This window comes from Tympanuchus pallidicinctus, unplaced genomic scaffold (assembly GCF_026119805.1).
Source record: "Tympanuchus pallidicinctus isolate F22 unplaced genomic scaffold, pur_lepc_1.0 scaffold24, whole genome shotgun sequence".
Taxonomy (NCBI): Eukaryota; Metazoa; Chordata; class Aves; order Galliformes; family Phasianidae; genus Tympanuchus; species Tympanuchus pallidicinctus.
Genome location: NW_026294741.1, coordinates 8750794 through 8775127, shown reverse-complemented (window position 1 = coordinate 8775127; position 24334 = coordinate 8750794). Strand labels below are relative to the sequence as shown.

Genomic DNA, 24334 nt, shown 5'->3' with positions numbered 1-24334 from the left:
AAACTGCCTGCTCCAGACAACTGACCTAAAAATTGCATCTGCCTTCTTAGCAGATCCATGCAGCACACTGCATTTGGGGGACCAAGAATTTCGTGCTTGCCACACTGTGCTCAGAACAGATGCTTGACAAAACTCCAGGGATATAAATAGGGCAATCATTTACTAAGGCCATATGTTGGAAGCCTGTAAGATGTATCTGCTTCACTCAAAAGCCTTCAAATAATGGTAATGACAATAATAAGACTGAGCAGATCTCCGACTCAATATTCTTTGGAGCTTTCTGGTTTGGGGCATTATACGCTAGAAACTCAAATAACCCCTAAGTTGTTTTCTTCTGTTCCCCATCTAACAAATATTTCCATTACTGAGGGGCCGTCCGTGGGCCCAGAGATTCCTATGCAGACTTGGCTTAGCAGCAAGACAGCAAGCTTCATGTGATCCTTGTGGCAGGGATGTCCTCACTGCCTGGAGTGGTCTTCACACTTGAAGATCTTGCAAACACAAGCGCCTCTGATCACCCCAAATCTCTTGCAAATATCAAGGATATTTATTTGCCCAGCAAATGCTCTGGAGCAGCTGTTCAGAGGGACTCAGGAAGGGGCCAGCAGAAGCTTCAGGAAGGCCAGATGCCAAGTGCCACAGCTGGATCAGCCCAACCCTGCAATGGGCCTGGCTGGGTGCTGCTGAGAAGGGCCAGAGCATCCTGCAATGCACACGCTGGGTTGTAGCAGCGTCCATACCTGCAGGGCATCTACAGAGACATCTGGGTTCTTCACTCCATCTCCCAAAGCCAGAAGCTCAAAGTTACCGTGATTAAATACGCAGCTCTCCAAAGAGCTCCTTCTAGATACGGCTCACCAATGCAACAGGACATGTGACAGACAGATTACTCTGTTATTTCCTGGATAGAAATTCCCTTCCCTTTCAGTAGTCTTCATATTTTGGTGTTTCAAATTTCATTGTTAAGGGTTTTTTTAGGAACATTAAATGTTTCCCGGTTTCAGGTTTTAATATATAGGAAATGATGCACGCCATATGCGAGGGGGAGCAAAAGATGCTGACGGCACAAGTGAGTGGAAAAGTCTGAGGGGAATAGCAGCAGAAGGAAAGGAAGACACTGCATTAAACATTAGTATTTTAAAGTTGCTGAGCAAAGGAGGAAGATTACGGTAGCCAGGCTTGACATACTGCTTTTCTCCATCACTCCAGTCCCCAGCGGCAAAGGAGAAGTGCAAGCCTGATGCCCAAATGTGGAACATATGGTGAGTCATTCAGAACTCATCCATTTCTCTGATGAAATCTCAGGAAAGAGATAAATGTCTCATCTTTATTATTGCACAAAGGGGCAACTATTGCCAGGTGTCACTTATTAGCAATGTTTCGAGATGCACCCACAGAGCAAATCTCCTGAGCAATGAGGATCCTCCGTTCCTTTTGTCCATCAGCATCCCAGCTCTACTGCTGGGAGAGTTTAGCATTCCCTGTTCTTGTCAAGATGTGTTTTCAGCTTCACTGCCTCACTTATTTCCCCTCTCTTGTTTCAGAAGCTGAATATTCAGCAGCATTCAGATAAAGGCACATGCTGGATGAGAAAATATGAGTCTTGGTAAGAAAACAACAGATACAAGTTGAAGCTTCAGAGCAGGAGCAGTTGTAGAGAGTTCATTCACCAAAATCATCAGCACTTTTAGATGAATCCACCAAATATTTGGCCTTCATCAACTGTTGCAAATATTTTCATTTATGGTGAATAATAGCTTATTGTGAGCTAAAATCCCATGAGATACAACATATAGGAATTGTATTCTAAGAACTCAACTGATACTTTGATCCAAGTCACTCAGCAGTGCTTAGAGGTCTTCAGAACCAAAATCCAATATTCAAAGGTGACCCACAAGCCTACAATCCTGTACCTCAAGAATCTGGGGCAGATCCCTTCCTTTTTCTTACTGCTATGAGAAAAGAAGAAAATGGTTCTGCATCCCCATTAGCTTTCCTAATACTGCGGGAAAGGTTTGATGTTAACAGCAAGGCATTATCACTATAAAGTGATTAATCAAGCCAACTATTTATCCTTAGCAGAGCAGCAGGCAGTCCTTTCACCAAAACATGCGAACAGATGCTGGTAGCAAGCTGCATTTTCAGGTTTCTTTCCTGATGGTTTCTGTGCATTTGAGGCTGGGCCCTCATGTAACAAATAACAGGTACCCTGCTCAGCTCTGCAGTACTCCAACCCTAACCCAGGCCCCCTGCATCCTTAGGGCCATGGAGATATCCCCAAACATGGCACCCCCATGGCCACTCCATCCTCCCAAGCCCTTCCAAAGCAATTCCTAAATCCCAAAGCAGCGTTCAGCCAAGAGATTTGGTCCTAGGCTTCCTGGGGTAAACTCCAAATCATCACCTTTTGTGCCATGGCAGGTCTATCCCACCACAATCCTGTAGTTAGTCATTAGAAAAAGGCATTTATTCCAAAGCAGCCATGAAGACAGTCTTTTCAGAGAGACATCACTGTTGCTCTCCATTTTTCCAAAGCCACGTTGTGTTTGTAGCTGTCCTGACAGCTTTTGATTTGGAAGAAATCAAAATAAATTCTGTACTTTGCCACAACTTTTCAATGCCTCTCCCTCCACAACTGGGCTCCTTTAGTGCCCTGGGGGCAAACAGTGTGAAACATCCCCCTCCTTGAGTGCCTTGCACGTGCATTTACATGTTTGACAGCCAGGTGAGAAAAATGACCCACCTGGAACACCAGCAGCTCTCTCTTTCTTAGCAGCACTACAGACTTTGGCTCTCCAAATCTCTTGGCTCAGTGGCTCCAAATCCATCATCCTGATGCTGTCAAGACCCACAGAGAGGGGGGCTCATGGCACATCATCTTCTGTGGTGGTTATTTGCAAAGACATACAGGTGGTGCAGGGGTCAACCTGAGGGACTGCCACCATTTACTGCTGGCACCACGTTTGGTCTACCCAGCACCTGTGTCACCATGCAGCACTGCTGAGACAACGCACCACAGCCCGGCAGATTTTTCGTGGAATAACACGTAATACAGTGCACTTTCCTCACAACAAAACTGTTTTCTCCTTTCTTCTGTGATCACATCGCCTTGCAGAAGAGCTTAGTTTAGACAGACAGAGTAAATAAATGTGCTGAGAGATGATATGAATTAGTGCTTTAGCCCCAAGCTGCAAGCCTGTGACTCTGTTCCTGTCCTCCCCACAGCTTGATGTGTGGCCTTGACTGAGCTACTTACGCTTCCCAAGCTTCACTCTACTTGTAAACACCTTTCTCTCCCTATTCAGACTTCAAGGCCACTGCATGAGGGACCACTGCTTCTGCTTATTTGGTTTGTGTCTATTAAAAGCTTAATCTTGTTTGCAATCTCTATGGGAAATACTGTGACAAAGAAAAAACACCCACCAGAGTCCCAGCAGGTCAAGGAGAGGAAAACCAAGGCATGTATTATAAATGAGAGCTGAGTCTGAACACCCCTCCCTCCCTCCCACCCTAGGGCAAAAATAAAACTAAATAGAAGAAAGAAAAAGAAGAAATGGGGGAAAAAAATAGTGGGAAAAAGAGAAGAATCTTGCTGACCAGAATGAGATTTAGGTGATCATACTGATGATAAAGGCAGTACCATCAATAAATCAAACTGCAACCAAATATGAAGCCAATGGGATGCTTTTTTGAACCATTTGCCACCAGTTTAAATTTGCTGTTGGATGTAGCTGATGTTTGTAGCTGTTCACGTTGTCATTTTAAGACAGCTCCATGTTACTGTAAAATAGTTTTAGCTCATGTGACTCACACTGCTGTTAGCAGGATACTTCTTTGTGACAGAAAAGACAGCCCAGCTGGCATCCTATTGCCTCCTTCCAGCTCCACCTTGTTCACCACCATGTCTAACAGCAAATAGGTATTACCATCTGCTGGTTAAATCTAATAAGCCAGACCCTGGGGTGGAAAAACCCCTTTTTCACCAGCTGGAGATCTAACAGACGGCGCTTTCCACAAAGATGGCCTACAGCAGCTAACACTTTGCATGAGTTCTGAAAGAGAGTTTGCAATTAATTACTATTCCCTTACCTTTCTTTGCCTCTCCCACTAAAAGCCCAGAAAGAAAATCCTGTCCTCATCAACCACGGGATACAAACCAAGCAAGGTATTTAATGGGCCACTGTACTTACATACAGTGAAGATTCTGCTTTTCAAGGAGCATCCTTGATGTTGGACGTTAATGAGAGAAAATCTTTTAAAGCAGGAGAGCCTGTCAGAGACTTTAAATACCTCTATTCCTCGGGATTTCAGAACTCAATCAACATTTTGCATCTACAAGGGATGAAAGAAGAGCTCTTGGGAGCTCTGAAACCCAAATTCCAGCTTCCCGCTCCTGTGTCCCATCCTCTTAGAAATATTTCTGTAAGGCTGAAAGCAAAAGGTGCCACAATTTGTGCTCCAAATTCTCTGCCATACTTTTGTAACACAACCCTTTGCGCTTACAAAGAATGTCATGCTGACTTTCCTTAGCTGCCCTTCCTGTGCACAACAAGGTAAAGTGGGGCATCGCAGCATCCCTCACCTCTACCAGTTGGATAAAAATGAGACCAAAAAGCCAATCACGCTGCAGGATGAGGATGATGAGCATCTTCTTGAAGCCACCTCACAAAACCTAAGTCATAGGAAAAGAAAAAAGAGCTGAAAAACCCATTCTGCATGGGCAACTAATAGGCTGCACAGCAATAAAAGCTCACAGTTAGTAATAAGCTGGTCATATAGAAGACCTTTGGAACCACTCCTCATTTTTAAAGTTTCAAATGCAACGCTAGAGATTATTTCCCATTGCTTCTCCCCTAACGTTGGCAGGGAACAAGGGTGGAATCCAGACATTAAGATGCAATGTGGGAAGGGATGTGTGTGGAACCAGTGCACAGATGAATCTCCAGAGGCGTTTTTCATGGGCAGCCAGGATACACTCAGAGATCTCTCCTTCCAGTCAAGTTCACATGCTGATTAAGGGATGCTCTGCAGCCCATCTCCTGAACCAGAAATCTGAACCTGCACAGGTAGCAAAGCCACCGCCTGGACTCACACTCAAGCCATGTTAGTGCCTCCCTACAACAAACAGCACGAGCAGCAACCTGCTCGGGCTTCAGCACAGAGATGCACGTGGGTCAAGCAGGATGCTGTGCACTGCCTGAGCACACTCAGTCTTTTTCTTGTTTTGTTTTGTTTTGTTTTTCCTCCTGCTTTAAGAAAAACGCAGATGGAGAAAGATGCTATCACTCAGAGTGCCCCCATGGCTTATAGCAGGGACACGTGTCTATGCTGTCCTGCCCTGGGCTCAGCTCACATATCCTCTCAATGGCTCTGGAGACAACGAGCCCTTGCTTTGTGCTAAACCCACTGCACAGCTTTCAGCTGGATCCAAGCACAAAAAGAGCAAAGCTGTCCCTGCCCACCACACTGGCCAGGGTTACCCAAACTAATGGGACATCTCTTGCTATTTGAACCCATAGTGTGACATTACATAAGGAATGATTGCTAACCAAGGGGCTAAAGCAGAGCGATGCTACGCCTTGACTTCAGAAGACAAGCGTGCAGCTGCTGAAAGCTGGGCTCTGAACTCTTGTTTATTCTAAGCCACAAATCACAAGAGGTTGCTCTGGGGGAAAAAAAATTAAAAAAATATATATAAAAATAAATGAAGGTTATTTTCCATTTGCTTGTACACAGCAAGAAAGATAAAGCCAGTTTGCTTTAGAATAAAAATGCCACTAGTTATTTATCCAGGTGAAGAATTAGGTATCTTGCACAAGCTAGCAAAAGCTCAATGAAAAAGTAAATCCTTAGGATGGAGTGTAAGGGCAAAGAAAGATTAATTGATTTGTGACTACAAGGAGGTTTATTCAGAACCATATTTATCACTACAGTGTTTTTGAATTCAGGGGAAACTCTACTCAATTTTCTTCTGCAGCCTTTCTTTGCTGCTAAATGAAATAAATCAACAGGAAAAGAGAAATTACTCTTAATTTTAAGGAGAATTGCTTTACTTCAGAAAATAAAGTAGGCTCCAGAGCCGCTGCAGGTCTGGAATATCTGCCCCCTGGTTACACCTGGGTGGAATTAGCCAAAAAAGGATCATTTTTCAGCTGACAGAAGCGACAGCATCATCACTATGGTGGGGGAAATAAAGGCCTACATTTTGGTGTGACTCTACTGCACAGCAACGAGTTGCTTGGCATAGAAGATGGGGGTTAAGAAGGGAGATGTGTGTTCTCTCTGCACTACGGCCACGCTCCCACTTCTGCTGCCCATGGTCTGCAACCCAGGAGATGACCTGAAGATGTAAAGGCAGAGTTTTCCCATCTCTTTGGGCTGCATGGCTTGGTGAGATGCTGCAGGATCTCACTCTGCTGTGAAGTTGCTGAGATTTCAATAAAGCAGACACTTCAAAAGTCAAACCTGCATCATTTTTGGACGGTTGTATTACTGATGGAAAACACACCCAACTCATCCCATCTGCTGCTCAGCATCTGCTTGTGTGCTTCAGTGCTGTTGCCTTCTACTCCTCTTGTACCAGAGTCAGTAACCAGTCAGCTCTTTCATTTACTTACACTCAGAAATCACTTTGCAGAGCAAACATCCAAACAACTACTTTCATCTCACTCATGTTGAGCAAAGCCTTGAGCATCAACGCTTTGTGAGCACATGGGAAGCCCAGCAACAACAGGACTGTGATACCGAGAGATGGGTCACCCAGCTGGGTCTGGCCATCCAACCCTCAGACTGTCATTCCAACATATCTGGCTACAAATATGCATTTGATTTTATTTAGCCACTATGGCAAAAGGAGATGCTTTAAATACACAGAGATGGCAATACTGTAAAGACATTTATTTGTTGTTAGCTTCTTACTTCAGAAGCCTCAATTACACTACAATTACCTGAAGAGAGGCTATAAGGATACAAACTCGTTTTTGGATGGTAAACAAATGATTCCCCCCATATCAGAAAAATAAGGAAACTATCCTTGAATGCTCCATCCCTTTTTGCAATAAGTGACATGTTAGTCCACACAACAGTGAGCAATTCTCAATTAAAGCATTAGAGCAGACAATACTTCTGGACCATTGGGCATGCTGCAAGCAACTTGCAAGGAAACGGGTAACAGTGTGCACACAAACCTGCTGCACACACCAGGGGTTCCCTCGTGACAATCACAGAACCACAGAATGGTTTGGATTGGAAGGCACCCCAAGGATTATCAAGTTCCAACCCTAAGGCCACCAAATGGCAGAGACGAAAGGAACAAAAACAAGGGGAAAGGATTTGGGTTGCCAAAGGCTTGGAAGGCCAAAAGTGAGGAAAAGCTCAATGCGTTGTGCAGAAGCTGCTTCCTCAGAGCACACATAAAAGGAAACCTCCACTCGAGGCAATAATGCAACACCCAGAAGCAGCAGGCTGCCTCCCAGCCTCCCCCTCCCAACACAGCAGTTACATCTCGTGATGTTTGCCTGTTATGCCATCCCTGCACGATCCCAGGCTCATCCTGCCACAAACATTTCAAGACGTTTCTCCTTAATTCCGGGTCTTCCCCCACTTCTTCTGGAAAATGAGCCATGACACACGAGCCATTTGCAACGAGCTGCAACTATGACATTGGTTGCATTTCCATGGCAACTCTCCCCCCGCTCACCCAACTTATAGATATGCATTCCCCTCGGAGTTTGCTTGCAGCCACAGATCATTATATTTAATCTGAACAAGTGTGTACCTGAGTTGACTTCTATTTCATGAAACCGTATCAGGAATTAAATTTCACTCCCTATTTCCTCCTCTTACGTCCCAGCGTCATTACTTGCAGTGCTGTGCTATTACTTGTTGCCATTTTGCATCAGTACATAATGATCCAATATCAGATAATGTTAAGATGCAAAAAAACACTCAAAACACCAGACAGCAATTTTCTGCTCAGTTTCCCAATTTAACCTGAATTGATACTACATTGTAAGTTTGGATGAGGTTCAGGGACTACTCTAATTGTAATAGCATCTTGGGCAACAGCAGCCACTTGCATCCTGCCTTTCTGCTACTGGCCTTGATAGTGCCATTAAGAGGCAAAAGGGAGAGTTGTTTCCAAGATTTGTCCTAATGAAGAGTAAAAGGCCCTGGTGCTAAACCTCGTCCTTTTATCAGGCTGCCATCTCCAGCCCAAAGAAGCCCTGAACTCCAATCAAACTCATTATGTTTTATCAATATCTGCTTCAAATGGACACCTTTAACTTCCTCTTCCAAGTCTGAAACACAATTTGATCATAAGCACTCCTGGCAGGATGCTACACTCACCATCCCTCTGTACCTCCTGCATCAAAGCTTATTCAGCTTACAAGTTCAAATCGTTTCTTCCCTTTTCCTAAACACTTGCGCTGCGGATCTCTTCCAGTTGAGTCAGCTCTGGTCTCCTCCACCTCAGAGGCCACCCCGCAGAGACAGTCAGCAGCTTACACCCAATGGCAGCAACCAAGCAAACCCTGCTGGATCACCTCATTGCCCCACAGACACCATGAGACAACAGCAAAACCCACTGCTGCAACCAAAGGAGGCTTTCTTCCTGCTGCCTGATAAGGAATTGGACAGAGAACACATCCACCCACCAGGCATCACTCCTTGGCTACACCTGCCCCCATGTATGGTGGTCTTCCTCCAGCACAGCAGACAGCTATGCCTAGCTCAGAAAATCCTTCCCCCTCCCATCACCCCTTATTTTTTCCCCCTTAAACTGTGGTTTAGACAAGGAAACAGCAGAGCGCGATGATCAAAACCCACATCCCCTGCACCAAGCATGCACACATCCCTCTTACTTATGCAGTGCTGGAGATTCAGATGTTCCTTAATGAACAACCCACATGGTGTCTCATATCCACAACAGGTGGACATTTCCAAATGGAAATACGGAGTTTTTTCTTTTTTTTCCTCTTTGGAAAGCCACTGGAACAAGCTGCTGTACACAGAAAAAGCCCAAATGAAAGATGAGCAGGTGTGGGCTGGCACATGGTGAGATAACACATTTGAAACTGAATGATTTAACATTTTATGGAGCCTTCATCTGTACTCAGCTGGTGGCCATTTCTGCATCTGCAATAACCTGTTTCCTTGATGCCTGCACACAGTAGTTTCTGTAATTTTAGCTAAGTCTGCAGAGATAGCAGGAAGCACACCAATCACACTGGGCTAGCCATTCCTGCAGCAATGAAACCTAAACAAGACAAACCCAGGAAGAAATAACAACCAACAAAATGGGATTTCCTAGTCTAATGTACATTATTTCCTTAATTTATATTATATACAAAAATTCATGCTATATATTACAATGCATCTTGTGTCTCTCTCTCAAAACAGTTCTCCATAATCATGGAAGATGCTGGCGATGGACAAAACAAATCCGTGGCCAAGCAAGGCAATGCGTGACATGTGCTGTGCACGATTAGGATTATTCCTATGCACACATGACTCTTCACTCCAGTTATTTATCAGCTCCAAGGTGACCTGGGAATGTGATTCATAAATGTCCCCAGCACAACCGGAGTCAGCTGCCGAAACCCAGAGAGCACGAGGGACTGCATTTATCCTCTAAGCACATACACCACGTGTTACCATACACTGAAGGTGGTCAGGAAGCAAAATTATTTTGAAAGAAAATTATTTGGAAAGGTGAGAAAAACAGTATTTCAGCATTTTATTTTCTTCAGCACCTGGATGCAGGATGAAATGGGATTGACTCATTTGTTTGCTGGGGGAGGGTAGGAAAGGACCAAAAGATGACCCCATCCCACAGAAGACACATTGAGTAACTTGCTGTTCAGGAAATTCAACCAGGACATCACGAAGTCAAAGGAGGAGCTGATCTCAGAGCTCCCCTAACAGCAGAACGCATCCTCATCACAGCAAGAGAGTGGTTGGATTTTGCTTTCAAGCCCTGCTCATGTTTGATAAATTATACAGATTAGAAGTGCTCAAACTGAAGGGCCTGGAAGCATATTCCAAAATGCTAAACAGTGACCTGGGACTACTCAGGCTTTGGTTTCCCATTTTCCAGGTCAATGACTGAACTAAACCAGGCTGCATCTTGCTGCCAGTTACGAGATGTCACAGCTCTAAAAAAACCCCAAACAAAAGAAAAGAAAAGCCGTAGGCAGGTCTGGCTGCAATGGCTGCACTGCCACCACAAGTTCAATTTTAAGGGGGGGGGAAATAAAGATAAAAATGGCAAAAACAAGAAATTCAATCCATCGCCCCAGCTGCGCTCCAGGGGAGCCCCGCTCCATGGGTGCAGGTGAGCGCATCGCCAGCTCCCAAATGGGCCACCAACACCCTTCTTGTTTCATCCCTCCACTCTGCCTTTAAATAAATCATTTCCCTTCCAAGGAAACTGCTCCCATTGTGGCGTTCACTCATGCACAGGAAATTAAAACGCGTTATAAAGGTAATTTATGCACCCCACTGGCCGCAGTGCATTGCAGAATGTGCCTCCCTGCACACACACACACACACATGGAAAGCATTCACACACATTTGCTCCGGGTTGAGAAAGCTGAAGCCTTTTTTACTACTTTTTACCCCCCGGAGTGAAAAACTTCATTGAAATGGAGCTTTGCACCAGGCTGGGGTAGTCCCACCAAACAGTCCACCAGTGAAGCATCTCAACGTTATCATTTTTAAATGCTGAGGGTGCAAAACCAGCTCTAACTCGTTTCATTACAACTCGTTATGCTGCTCTCACTTCCTCCGAAAAAAAAAATCACAGGAGAAAAATAATTCCCAGCCAGCTTTAATTTTAATTGATTCATATTCAATCCAATGAGGTCATGCATGTTTAATTATCATCAGCCTTATTATAGATGGAAAATCAACTTCCTCTGATGTTGCTATGCTAATTATCATCTCATTTGTTTAGCAATGGCATCCAGACAACCGAATGAGATTAAGGCAAACAAATAGCAAAAGGAGCCACACGAAAGCCATTACAAACAGTGCCAGGGTTCAGCAAAGTACTTCGCCACGGAGCTCACATTTAGCTCCACTTCAGCCCTCCTGTTCAAGCTCTGCAGTGAGGAACGTGCTCGAGCATTTCCCCACGTCACACCTCCAGCAAATGAAAGAGAAGTGGGAGGAAACAAACCGTCACATTTATTTAAGCGATAGGAATGGAGGTGCAGAGTAATTAAAGATGAGCTTTTCAAGGGATAAAATGTTTCTGAAAGGCAAAACTGCTGGAAATGCCAGCTCAGGTCTCTTGGATTAGACTGATTGTGAGAAATAAAACATTCTTGGACAGATTTCTCTAAATCCCCTACAGCTCATCACCACGCACCCGCAGCCCTTGGCCAATGCGTCCCCTCTGACTGCTAAGCGCCGAGCTGCCTGTTGGTGCTGAGCTTCCTTCCAAAGAACGCTGTCATTCTGCACCCTTCAGAACGTGAGCCACGTGCAAGTAAATGAAAATCAACCCAAAATCTGCCAATGGAATGAAAACACCTTGTTTTGCTTTTTCAAGAAGACAGGCAAACTCCGTGTTAATCCCTGCTTCAAGCAAGCATAATGCTTCTGCATCCAAATAAATGGTGGCATCTAGGAGTACAGTTCTACTACATCAGTGCAACGATGTGTGTGACCCAAAATGAGAACACAAGGACCAGGAGACTGTTCTCCAAAGCAGCTGGGTGTACATATCTTTGAAATGGTTATTAAGTTCATTTAAGTACCAAATTAAGCAAAGAGTGGGAGGAAGGACTGATGAAACTATAATCTCCTGATCCAAGTTTAACCTTGGCTAGCAGCACTGCTTGGTTTTTTAGGCTTATTTTTAATTTAATAATGCTATGATGATTTATTTCTTCGTTACGGCCTATTTCACAAAAGCACAAAAAGAAACTGCTGTATATAAAGCAAATGCTCCCTTGCAGTTAAAAATGAACCCATTTTACTAGGCGTGCAGGAATTTCTTGACTAAGCTAACTATAAATCAGCAAGAGAAGCAAGCAAACTCACTGGAAAGAAAGCAGTCATGCTGCACTGTCTTTCTGCAAGGCTTTTTCTTGCTAAAATGGAAAGCGTCCCTCTATTGTACAGCCCTGCAGACTAATAGGGCTGCAGCGCTCCTCAGTTTACAGCACTTTGGAAGTACTTTACCTGATCACTGCTTCACGTCCCAGACACAAAGAGGCCATCAGCCCTGTGCCACAGCCCAGTAGAACTACCAATCCTCTATTTTACTCCTCTATTTTACTCCTCTTCACGAACACTCACGTGGGTTTCCTTGGCAATTCCTAACTGTGCCTGTCCCAAAATCAGCTGGAACGATCAACTGCCAGCCATCTGCTTCCCCCATCTCTCGTTTCTGTTCCAACAGTATCTGGAATCTCTCCTTTCCCTCCACTTTCCACTTTATTTTTAGCTCATCCTTCACTCAGAGCTCAATTTCCCCATCAGTAAGTCATACTGCATATTATGAGCTTCTCTTTCCTTACAACCACAACTTCTTCCAGCAGCAATATCCCAGCGGAAACATTGCAATCGTTGACCAGTGGCCAGAGAGCTTTACAATGCAAAGAGAACAGAACAGCATTTAGAAAGGACAGATACAGATCCAGAAACTCACTCAAAAGAAGGTGAGGTATCTTCACCAAACACTGTGATCTGAAAACAAATATATATATTTTTTTCCTATAGGAAACGGTGATCATTCTCACAACTGTCCACATCTAAGTGCTAAGCCTACAGACAAATAGCAAGGACAAACTGCTCACGAAGCTTCTCTCTTCTGTACACCTTCAGCCTGTGTCTGGGGTGATGCCCACACAGCTGCCAACAGAACCAGAAAGACAAAATTAAACACTGGGTTGATGGAACATCAGCAAGCATTCGTACCTCATTCCTTTACCAAAGAAAAAGGAAGAGAGACACAGTAACACATCCCAAACTGTTACGAAAGTTGCAGCTGTACCAAGAAGAGAAATTCTCAGGGTGAAGTGCTCTGAGTCACCTCATGCTCCTTTTTAAACCAAATTCAGCAGACATAATTAACATTGTAATGACACCCTCAGTTATGGCCAACCATTGACCCCTTCTCAGCAAGAGAGGTCTCTAACGCATCTGTTTCACTGCAGTGTCGCCCTCCTGGAGAGCCTTGTATCAAATCACAGAATCATAGCATAGAACCATAGAATGGCCTGAGTTGAAAAAGACCATAATGATCCTCTAGATTCAACCCCCCTGCGATGTGCAGGGAATCCCTCCACCTCCCTTCCTGAGCAAGCAGCCCACTGATGAAGCATGGGGGAATCTTCCCAATCCTCTGCAAAATGTATTAGCTTCATCCCCAAACCATTTCTCAGCCTTTCACCCTGCTTCCACCTGGCCCCAAACGCCCTCGTCACATCCAATAGCCAAGTTCCACTGAGGGCTGCTGCTGGTTTCTCATGCTGAGCAGCCCTTACCCCACAGTCCCCCAACCCTTCCATTATTCCAACTGCAGAAGGTTTGTCCAGTGAGGAATTTCAGCCCCTGCTTCTTGGCTCCCTGCCTTAGCTGACTTGCCATGCTTAACGAGAGATTCTTGTCAATACAGTAGGAGAAAGAAAGGGGGGGGGGGGAAAAATCCCCTTAAAAAAAAAAAAAGAAGTCAGAAACACTAAATCACATGGCTGTTAAATCCCACGTGGAAACTGCTTGTGGAAAACCTGTGCCGAGCTCTTGGAAGCCTGTCAGCTGCTCTATTCTGCAAGGCTGGACTTGACAAGAAACATCTACACTAAACCTGGAGCGCCAGAGAAGGCAATTTAAGGTGCACATTTGTGAAAATGATTGATGTTTTTTCTAATTGCCAAGAAAAATAGAGCAGTGTCGGCTGAGGTGGCGATGGTAACAGAATGGACTATTGCCTCTGCTGACATCAATCCAGCACTTAGAAGAAGGCAAGAGCTCATTTAAAACACCCCCAAGCTGTGACTTTGGGAAAAATTCACAAAGATTGGCAAACCTGAAACAAACAGCCTTCCTGCCTCCAAGGAACAAGGAACCTCTCTGCAGGCTGAGCATCAAGATGCCCATCACCAGGGGAAGGAAACCTCTTCCTCTGGCACTGAGGCCCCCCCAGCCCAACCCACCCATCCAGACAGACAGGACTCAATTGTGATCACAGCACTCGGAGGTCTCCAGGCACCACATGAAGGTACTGACAGCTGTTTGCTTAAATATTTCATGTCTTTTTTTTTTTTTTCCTTCTCCTTTTTCTGAAGGGAAATCAGAGAGATAGAAAGGATAAGGAAAGAGGAGGACACCCCTTGTTGGCATTCAAGAAGCGATGCTTTGCTATCAGCTGGTGCTCCAGGCTGTGCTAACAGACTCCATACCACACTACTGCTGTTGTCTCCACGCTTGTAACTTTAAGAACAGCATTAATGATGGGTGAGGATGGGCTGCAGGGCTGCTATCCCAAGGCAGACAAGCCCAAAGCACGGCCCTACTTCTAGACACCCCATTTCTTTGCTTCAGTGCCGTTCACCAAAACATATTTAAAAATAATAATAAAAAAAGGTGAGTTCACACAGGTATTAATCAGAGCAAAGCAGTGAACGCTCATCTGATCGTGTTAAGAGCACGTCGAGTCTGACTGCTCATTAGCAAATACCTGCCTGTCTTCTAAGGAGCACAGCTGCTCCTACAAGGCAATTAGGATCTGAGAAAGGTGTTCATTAAGCACCAAGATGCCCAGCACGGAAAAACCAGGCTTCCTCAACTGTCATATCAAGGGATAAACTCCAGCCGGACTGCTAACCAGAGCAAAACCTACTCTTAGCCTCACGTTTCCCTCAAAGGCTTATCTTGGGACTAGAAGCAAAGCAGGTTTTTGGTGTAGGGACCTCAAAAGAGCAGGGCCAGTGACAACCCAGAGCCTCACAGAATCCTTCAGGATCAGCACAGCTGATGTTCTTCCTACAGCTTCTCTAGGTGTTGCTGAGCTGAAGGACCCCACAGCTGGTAGGCGGCTGCCCCATCCTCAGCACAGAGCTGGCTGCAGGCTGTCTCTACTTGCAGTAATTTGAAGGTGCTGATGAAAGCTGCATTCTGGAGCCTCAAAAAAACAGCAACACAAACATGTCTGAATGTGTTTTTGTTTCCATATGAATGCAAAACTCATCAGCAACACCAATATCTTCCAGGACTAGGACTTCAGAAGGTACGTGATAAATCCCCCGTCACCATACAGACAGCAAAGAACATCAACACTTTTTAATTCTTCCCCAGAGATCAGGAGGTGGGGAGAGGGTGTGTGCCCCATGTCTGTGGGTGGCAGATCAGTGATCCCTACCCCAGGAGCCTCGTGCCTCCAGGAACATAGCAGCTCCTTCTCAAAGCCTGAAACATTCCCCATGCTTAGCTTGAAGTTTGCACCTTTTTTGATGTGTCACTTTCTCTGAAAAATGATGGGGATGTGGGGGCTGTGTTCTGCAGACAGGCTGTCTCCATCAAAGGTGTTTAGCAATGATTCCTTCATCCATAGGATGCATTTGCAGGGCCCACAGCATTGCTCGCTGGAGACCAAACCTGCACCTAACAGTGCTCTCAGAGCTAATAATTCTTGATCTGGGCTTGAATTTTGTACAACAGATCCTGCCGTGAAAGCTCTGCCTTCAGAGCGAGCAGCGATGGATAGCAGAGAGCTGGCAGCCAGGAGACCCATCATGCTTGTCTCCAGAATAACTCCTCTGCTGTCACCAAGGCACTGCCCAGCTACAGCTCCTGTGCCAAGTCCACTCCCCTTGCTCCCTGGCTGTCACATCATCAGACCTCCTTCCACATCACCACACCTCTCAAGTTCCTGTGATGTTCACTGTGGCCACACCACCACTGAGGCAGTGGTCAGGGGGATTCCGAGCTGCCCCTCCTTGGCTTTGTTCACTCGCAGATTTCTGCATCTGCACGTTTGCAATGGAAACCAAAAAGGAATAAAGGCTGCAGCTGCCCTGGCCCACACAGCAGCACAGAAATTGAGCACTTGCAAATGCCACAGCTGGTCCTAATGCACACTGAGTTGAGGATGCAAAGCATGGGTCCAATGAACAAGACACATTTTGAACAACGAATGTGTCAAGCCATTGCTCACACCCACAGGTACTTTACAAGCATGAGGAGATTTAAGCTCCAGAAGATTTAATTCAGACTACCAGCACAGTGGTGCTCTGGGCTGAGAGCCTTTCTGCAAACCCCCAAACTCCCAAGCAGAGGCAGCTGGGAGCTTGTGGCATCAGATCCTTCTTGCTCCCACTGATGGATGTGATAATAAGGATCTATTTTTCCTTTAATTTAAACTATGCTTATTTACGTTCCACTGACTGAAAGGAACAGTGAATTAAAGTGCACATGAAAGAAAATCACAGCCCTTAGCACTTGCTCTCAAACACTCTTTTAAGTCCTGTCTGATGAAGGGCTGCTATGTTTTGTCACCGAGAGCAACTGCCTCGATCATCACCTCTTTGTTTTGAACACCCACCTCAGAACTCACTAGATACTTCCTGCTTAACGAGAATAGATTGGCTTTAGCCAATCTATCACTTAAATGCCATCTACTAGAGAAGAAAGAAATTCAAAGGACCAAATTCCCCCAACTCCTTTTTGCATATTTTTGCCCTCGCTTTCAGATTTAGAGAGAAAAGCCACTGGTGTCACCCATCAGCAGCAGCCTTCTCCTCCGGGAGTGTGAACAGACCACAGAAAAGGCTCTGCTTGGCTCTGACTTGCAAAACCACTTCATGGACCACTTTGAAACAGTTCAGCCAGCGGGATGGAAGCTCTGTGTATTGTTGTTGCCCCAGATTGTTTTGTTTTTATTCATAAGATTATTTCAGTGAAAGCAGGCTGACTGAGGCTTAATTTTACTAGCAATTGTTAAATAATTCAATACCCATCTTTTCTGTCTCTTTAATGCTTCCGAAAAATCAAAACCCTTCACAAATTAAAGGCCAAATCCTGTTTATTCTTCCCTTTTCTAAAGCAACTGACATCAATAAAGGCTGTTTTTGTGACAAGGGCTCAGATTAAAAGTTCTGTTTGTGCGTCTATTTATTTATTTATAAATCAGAAGCATGCTTTTTTCTTTCTTTTTTTTTTTTTTCCCTCCTTTTAATCAAAATACTTCTCTTATGTAAAGATTGAAGAAAGGCAGATTACTCCAGCATGGCCAGCCTTCTTTCTTCATGGAAATGCCTTACATTATGCGACCCTCTCAGGAGGCAGAATGTTTGCACCATCTGCTTCCTGCAGGGACAATCCCAGCTGTCCCTGACCCGGCTCTGGGAAAAATTCCTGCTGATTTGCTAAGCCTTACTTGCACTGTGCCTTCATTTCAGCGTGGAGAAGTGGTTCCAATGCAAGGAACATCCACATCATGCTGCACTGAGCTGGTCTGGAGGCTTGGGATTGGCTGGAGGGAGGGCTCTTCCATGCCAGGAGATGCACAGCTTCTCTGGAGCAGCTGCTTAGCCCTGCCCAGCACCCAAACTCCCCCTTTGTGTTCCAAAATGAGCCACCTAGAGGTTTTCAAATGCTGCCTTCTGACGGTTACTGGGCCAAGCCAACCAAGCATGAGCCCACTCTCTGCACAGAGGTGCACACCAGCATCTACAATAGCATCAAGCAGAATGCTCAGAGGCTGCAGAAACATCAGAGTCACGGAATCGTTAAGGTTGGAAAAGACCTCTAAGATCATCCAGTCCAACCATCCACCTACCACCAGCACTGCCCACTGCCTCACTGCCACATCTCCACAGTTCTGGACATCTGTAGGGTGACCCCACCACCTCTCCCATCCTTTCCTCCAGCAGCTTTCCTCCAATTTTAAGAAAAATCACACTTGCAGAGCCCCAGCCCCTTTGGTCTTTGGCAGAAATCTCACCATTCATTTCAATGAATCTGGCCAGTTCCTCACTGCAGCCAATGCATGCGATCACAAGGACAGTCCTTGAGAAATTAAAAACCATTCTGGTGCAGCACTAACACACACAGGCAGAGCTGGTCAGCACACGGGCTGCTGCAAACCACCCACATATGCTGAAATCCCAGGTGCACCCTCAGCAAAAGCTCAATAGTCTTTCAGGCAGCAACTTAAGTCTGTTCGTCTTGTAAAACCTGACACAGTGACAAATCATCAGGCGCCCTTCTTTTACGCTTTGCACTAAATTATGTAATGTTCAAAATGACCAGAGTCAGGGAATTCATCACAAAAAGGCACGACAGGTTTCTCACACCGTGGGGAATCCCTGTGAAGTTTGAGGGCTGAAAATCAGCATTCTGCTGACAGTCACTTGCAGTGCAGTGAGTCGGGGTGCACTTCTCCCCAGTGCATTCCCATTCAAAATCTGGAAAGTCAAAGAAACTCTGCATCTAAAAGCAAACCCACACTGATAGGGCTAAAAAGCTTCCTGCAAAGCCATTTTTTAAAGCCAGTAAAGCACTTGACAGTTGTAATTTAATCCAGAGATGGATGACAAAGTTTATTGAGATGAGGATTCTGACCTAAGCCTTCCCTCTCCTGGAACACAGGTCCAAATAAGATTGCACCAAATTAAATACTGATGAAAAAAATCCCTTCCTTTCTTCTGCTGGGCTGTTTGCAAGTTGTCAGAGGCCTCTGTGCTGACCACTGTCAGTCAGGAGTGACCTTAATTTTAAGAATGATGTACCTGGATGCACGAGGCTCCAGCAACCACAGCACAGACAGCATGCGTTTGATTTACAGATGTTTACATGGAAAGATGCTTGTACCTCCTCACTGCCCAGGAGCACTCACAAACCTTCCTGCGTAGCAGAATCATGATAATCCCCTATCTGTCTCAGGTTTGGACCAATGACCACTGAGGCCGTGGGGATTTTTGCTATAAGGGTGACAGTAGGGTGCAGCTGCAAGCATGGGGGGGGATCAGCATTTGGTGGTCAATGCAGAACTTCTTTGAGCTGCTTATGAAAAGGGGCCTTAGAGACAGACAGCTCATCAGCACTGTTATTTTATCTTGTGCTTGATTTACTCTTTGTATGTGGCCATTAAAGAACTCCCTGAGTGCTCTGCAGCTGCTGTGATGCTCATACACACCCCATTCCTCTAAGCACACACCTGCACAGAACAGACACACCTGCTGAGGCTTCCCAATGCAAGTTACCATTACCAACCATGTCTGGTTCTTATGAAAATCAGCCTTCCCTTTAATTTCCAAAGCAGCTAGACCAGAAGAGTGAGAACATTTTACACCTGCCTTCACACAGCAATGGGGACCTCCCTACAGTTTGGAGATGCTAGTGAGCACCAGGAAGAGCTAATTTAGCATTTCATACAAACACCTTCTTCAAAACAAAACCCCAAGGAATAATCCTTGAAATTCTCACAACATCACCTACATTTAACAGCTTGCCATACCTCCTGGATGCTTTTTCATAAGACTGTCAGGCTGAGGGCTCAGACGTGGGTAAAAGTTCTTTACAGAGAAAGTGGCGAGCTGCTGGCACCAGCTTCCCAGAGAGATGTGGATGTTCCCTCCCTGGAGGTGTTCAAGGCCAGGTTGGATGGGACCCTGGCCAGCCTGGTCTAGTATTTGATCTGGAGGTTGGTGGCCCTGCCTGTGGCAGGGAGATTAAAGAACCTGATGATCCTTGGGGTCCCTTCCAACCCAAGCCAATCTATGATTCTATGAAAACATTTTTAACAGTTTTAGCAAGGCTGTGCACAGCTATCTGCTGAGGGCTGTGTGCTGCTTTACGATGCTCATCCCTGCAGAAGTGCAGATACACCACAGGAACAAACTGTCCTAAACAAAGGTTCACCTGCATCATTCTGCATGTTGGGTATTCCTGAGAACAATTTTACTTCTATGGCTCTTTAGAGGTTGGAGCATGGTCTGCGTGCTACAGAGCTGCAACAGCTGCCTGGAGAAAGCCTGAGTAGATAAGGAGGAAAGGAGACATCAGTTAATTAAAGAAAACAGTGAGTTTTTGTGCTTCTGAAAGCCAGCTTGGGATGGTGGCTGCTGGAAGCACTAAGGACATACCTAGCAGTTTCCAAATGTATATATAATAAATACAGTAATAGCAAAACAACACCACAAACCCCTACGGCCTTACAGCAAGCAAAACACACCTTGACAAGAGTGGGAGATCTCAGTGTTATTTGCAGTTTATGACAGAGGTGACAGTTCATAATAAACACCACAAGCATTTTGCTGAGCAGCAGAATTAGGCACCTTCTCTCCACTTGTCTGTCATATTCAATACCCAAAACCCTTGTTTTCTTCCCATCTCAACCTCAGCATCATTTACACAACCACGACAAGAGTTCTCTCTTTCCTAAGTACGTAGCAAAGCAAACCCATTAGCATTTGAGGCTGAGATAACAGGTAATTGGGTGGGCTAATTCAAATTATTTTCATCATTAAGAAAAAAAAAAAAAACACCACTCAAAATCACCAGCTTTTTTGTTCTTTTACAATCCATAACTCTCAAAACCAATTTCCCCCTCACAGTGATCTTAATACTAATTAAATGAGCTTTTGTCTTCCAACACCACTAAAGATGAAGTACCACATAAAACAGCTGCAGCAAAACCCCATCCAAAGCCCAATTTAACCTGCTTGCTGCTTCCCAGCTGGACTCTGCATGCCTGCAAACACACATCTGTCATCTCTGAAGCCACCCGAGGACTCCTTCAGTCCCAGCACATTAGGGTGCTTGCAAGCTAACAGAGCCGTTCAGCACTGCTTTTAACTCTCAGGCTGAGCCAATCCACCAGGCAAGTGCAGAAAAGACCAAGAGAAGTCAAGAAATGCATTATATTCTATTCACAAGCCTCTTGATGGACCCACCAACCACGCAAGTGGATTATCCACTCCTGGAGGCATTCAAGGCCAGGCTGGATGTGGCTCTGGGCAGCCTGGTCTGCTGGTCGGTGCACACAGCAGGGGGTTGGAACCAGATGATCATTGTGGTGCTTTTCAACCCAGGCCATTCTGTGATTCTGTGATTACACACATTGCTGCTGGTGGAAAAGTGGGACCCTAATTTCTGTGCTCAGACATGTGTCCCTCATCCTCAAGTCTGGTTAGACGCTCTGTCTGCTTACTTGGCTTTTGAAGAAACAAAGATGCAAGAGTGCATTTAGATGTCTTCCTGAATCAGACCCCCAGAGCCACTGAGGTGTCACAGATGTAATTATAAATCATGAGTCTTGCATCTGGAGCACAATCAGCAGCTCCAGCCAGAAATCTCAGATATCAGCAATTTCTCCAAAGCTGTTCTCTGACAAAACCTGACGCAGCACCAACGAAATGAGTCAGGCAGAAGGAACCAGCAGTGCTGCAGCAGCAGGCAGACTCCTTACTGAGAAGCCCCCCAAAATCACGGGCTTCCAGGTGGGAGATGAAGCTTTCCTGGAGAGCAACGAGAGCAGCTCCCACCCTGTTGTTGGATGATCAAGTCAGCAGCACACCATTTTATGGCATTTCCAAAGACCTGGTTGGGACAGGACACAGAAAACATCAGCTTTCTTCTGTTTTCCCTTGATGAACAGGATTTCTGGGCTGGCAGTAAACTGCTCAAAGGGTATCATTAATAATAAAGAACTGCATGAGTACAGGTTAGGGGAAGACCTATGGGAGAAGCTCTGCAGATAAAGATCTGGGTGCTCTGGTGGACAGCAGGATTGCCATGAGCCAGTAGTGTGCCCTTGTGGCCAGGAAGGCCCATGATGTCCTGGGGTGCATTACCAAGAGCATGGCCAGCAGGTTGAGGAAGGTGATCCTATCCCTCTGCTCTGCCCTAGGGAGGCCACACTGAGTATACTGTGTCTGGTTCTGGCCTCCCCAGCTCAAAAAAGTCAGGACTAGGAGGAGTCCAGCAGAGGGCCACAAAGATGACAAAGGGCCTGAAGAACCTCCCATATGAGAAAAGGCTGAGTAACTTGGGTCTGTTCAGCCTGGGTAACAGAAGACTGAGAGGGGATCTGACAAATGTTTCTTAAACACCTAAAGGGAGGTGGGAGGCAAATGGATGAGGCCAGACACTTCTCAGTGGTGTGCAATGACTGGATGAGGAGCAATGGCCTAAAACTTGAACGTAAGGAGTTCCATACAAACATGTGAAAGAACTTGTTTATGGAGAGGGACAGAGCACTGGAACAGGTTGCCCAGAGAGGCGGTGGAATCTCCTTCTATGGAGATACTGAAGTCCTGTCTGGACACCTACCTGTGTGCCCTGCTGTAGGGTACCTGCTGTAGCAGGGGGTTGGACTGATGGTCTCTGAGGTCCCTTCCAACCTACACTGCTCTGTGATTCTATATACACACATTAACACCGCCTGAATGAGAAAATTCAACTGCCTTGATGGGAGGTCATGCTGATGCAGATAAGGATCTACATGATGACTGTTTAAAATATCTCTTACTGCCTTCCTCTCCTATGAGTGCTAATTTAGATGTGATATGTCATGCCATAATCACAGTTTTATCTTCTGGGCAGTAGACAGAAAAGTCCATAGGCCTGGCAAGGAGAGTCTAGTTGTGAAATGCATGCACAACAGAGTGCTGAGATTGAGGGTCTCCTCATGTATCAGAATTTTAAATGTTAATGGGAAGAAAAAAAAACCACAGAAGATGAATTACAGAATCCAAGTATTACACCAGCATCCCTCCCAGCCATTAAGAGAGACTGCTTCTTGTGGGAAAATCATTGGATAGAGCATAAACCTGGAACCAGTTTGAGACTGGGCCATATTGTAGATGAGTTTCATGCCATCAGCACTCTTTGCCTGGATAATTATATCTTATGAATCAACCATGAGAGAAAATTGCCTGCCAGTGCGTTCCCACAGCTGTCTGCCTCCGGTCTCCACTGCTAAGGATTTGGTAGGGGCACACTGGAGCCCCCATCTTGGGCAGTGGAGTTTCTCTTGATGCTGCCATGATCCCCACACACCAGTGGTATAAACCAAAAACAAACAGAAGGAATAAACTGCCTTTTTTTTTTTCCCTCTCACCCCCACTCTTTTATCCTAAAAGCTCGCTATAAAACTAATGTACCTTTGCACATTATCACTTCAGAATTTCCACTAATCCCATGCATAATTACATGGAGTACCGCATCGGTATCCCACTCATGCAAACACTGTCATAAAGTGCACAGTTTTCATAGCACTGGGTGACAAAAAAAATAACTGCGGTCATTTATTTCTGGTCTGAAGGCAGTTCCACGACATAATGCAATGAGAGAGTATTTTTCATCAGCTTTTTGTTGTGGTCACTACTATTCATCTATCTCATAACCCTTCCCCCAGTGCACGTTAACAACGTTATTTTAGTAAGCTGTTGAATTATTCAGCAGCATCGCAAGGCTGTTGGCTCTGACAGCCCCTGTGCCCATCCTGCACACCCCACACCTGAGGCAGCAGTGCCCACGTTTCACTTCAGGTATTTGGGGGTTGTCAAGAGGAAATAATTGACCTCTATGCACAAAGCAACCCCAGCCTAACGCACCGAGCTGCTCTCCCTCCTCCTGCTGTTATACTTTGCTCAAACGGACTTGTCCCATACCTGCAGCCTGCAGGAACAACATTTTAGAGCTGCCAGCCACGCAGAGATCAGTGTAAGAACAACTTAAGACCTATTCTTTCAGGGCTTGTAAAATGATATCTTTGCTTGTTCTAACTTTGCCCTGAAAGGAGATGCAGTTTTTATTCAAAATACGCAGTGTCTTTATTTCATGAATTCACACTCAGATCATTATGCAGCAATAATCACCTCATTCTTTATGATTTCCAAAAACTGAATGCTGTAATTGAAATAAAGCACCTTCGTCACGTGCAGTTAAACACAAGGCTGTACAAACCTACACAGTGCCCACAACTCCCAGTGCTTCTGCACACCATGGCCAAATAATACCCTCTTCAAAAACTGTTCACCCCAGTAACACCCTTCAACTGGTGGTGTTACAACACAACACCCTCTCTGAGCATCCAACTTCTCTAGGCTGGCTTCTCACTATGTCTTCCCACATTCTGCCCTATTACATCTCACCTGGCGGGCCGTGCAACATACCTGATGGGCAGTGAGGGGTCCCCAGCGTCCCACCAGTCCTTGGGGGGGCTGATGTACATGCACCACAGCTCCCAGCTGTACCCGTGGGCCGAGTTCTCATAACGCTGCACCTCAAAGTTGTCCTGCTTGATGTTGTCTATGGAGGGAAGGATGACTCTTCTTCTGTTTTCTTGAATTCGTGAAAGCACTGGCTCAGCCCT

The 24334-nt window shown here is 45.4% G+C and overlaps 1 protein-coding gene across 1 annotated transcript in view; it reads right to left on the bottom strand.

Moving 5' to 3' along the window:
• Positions 1-24334, bottom strand: part of GALNT17 (polypeptide N-acetylgalactosaminyltransferase 17) — a 181299-nt gene that overhangs the window by 83795 nt on the left and 73170 nt on the right. Inside the window, exon 5 of the mRNA XM_052688489.1 lies at positions 24135-24332. Within this exon, the coding sequence (XP_052544449.1) occupies positions 24135-24332 (198 nt within the window). The remainder of the gene's footprint in view (positions 1-24134; positions 24333-24334) is intronic.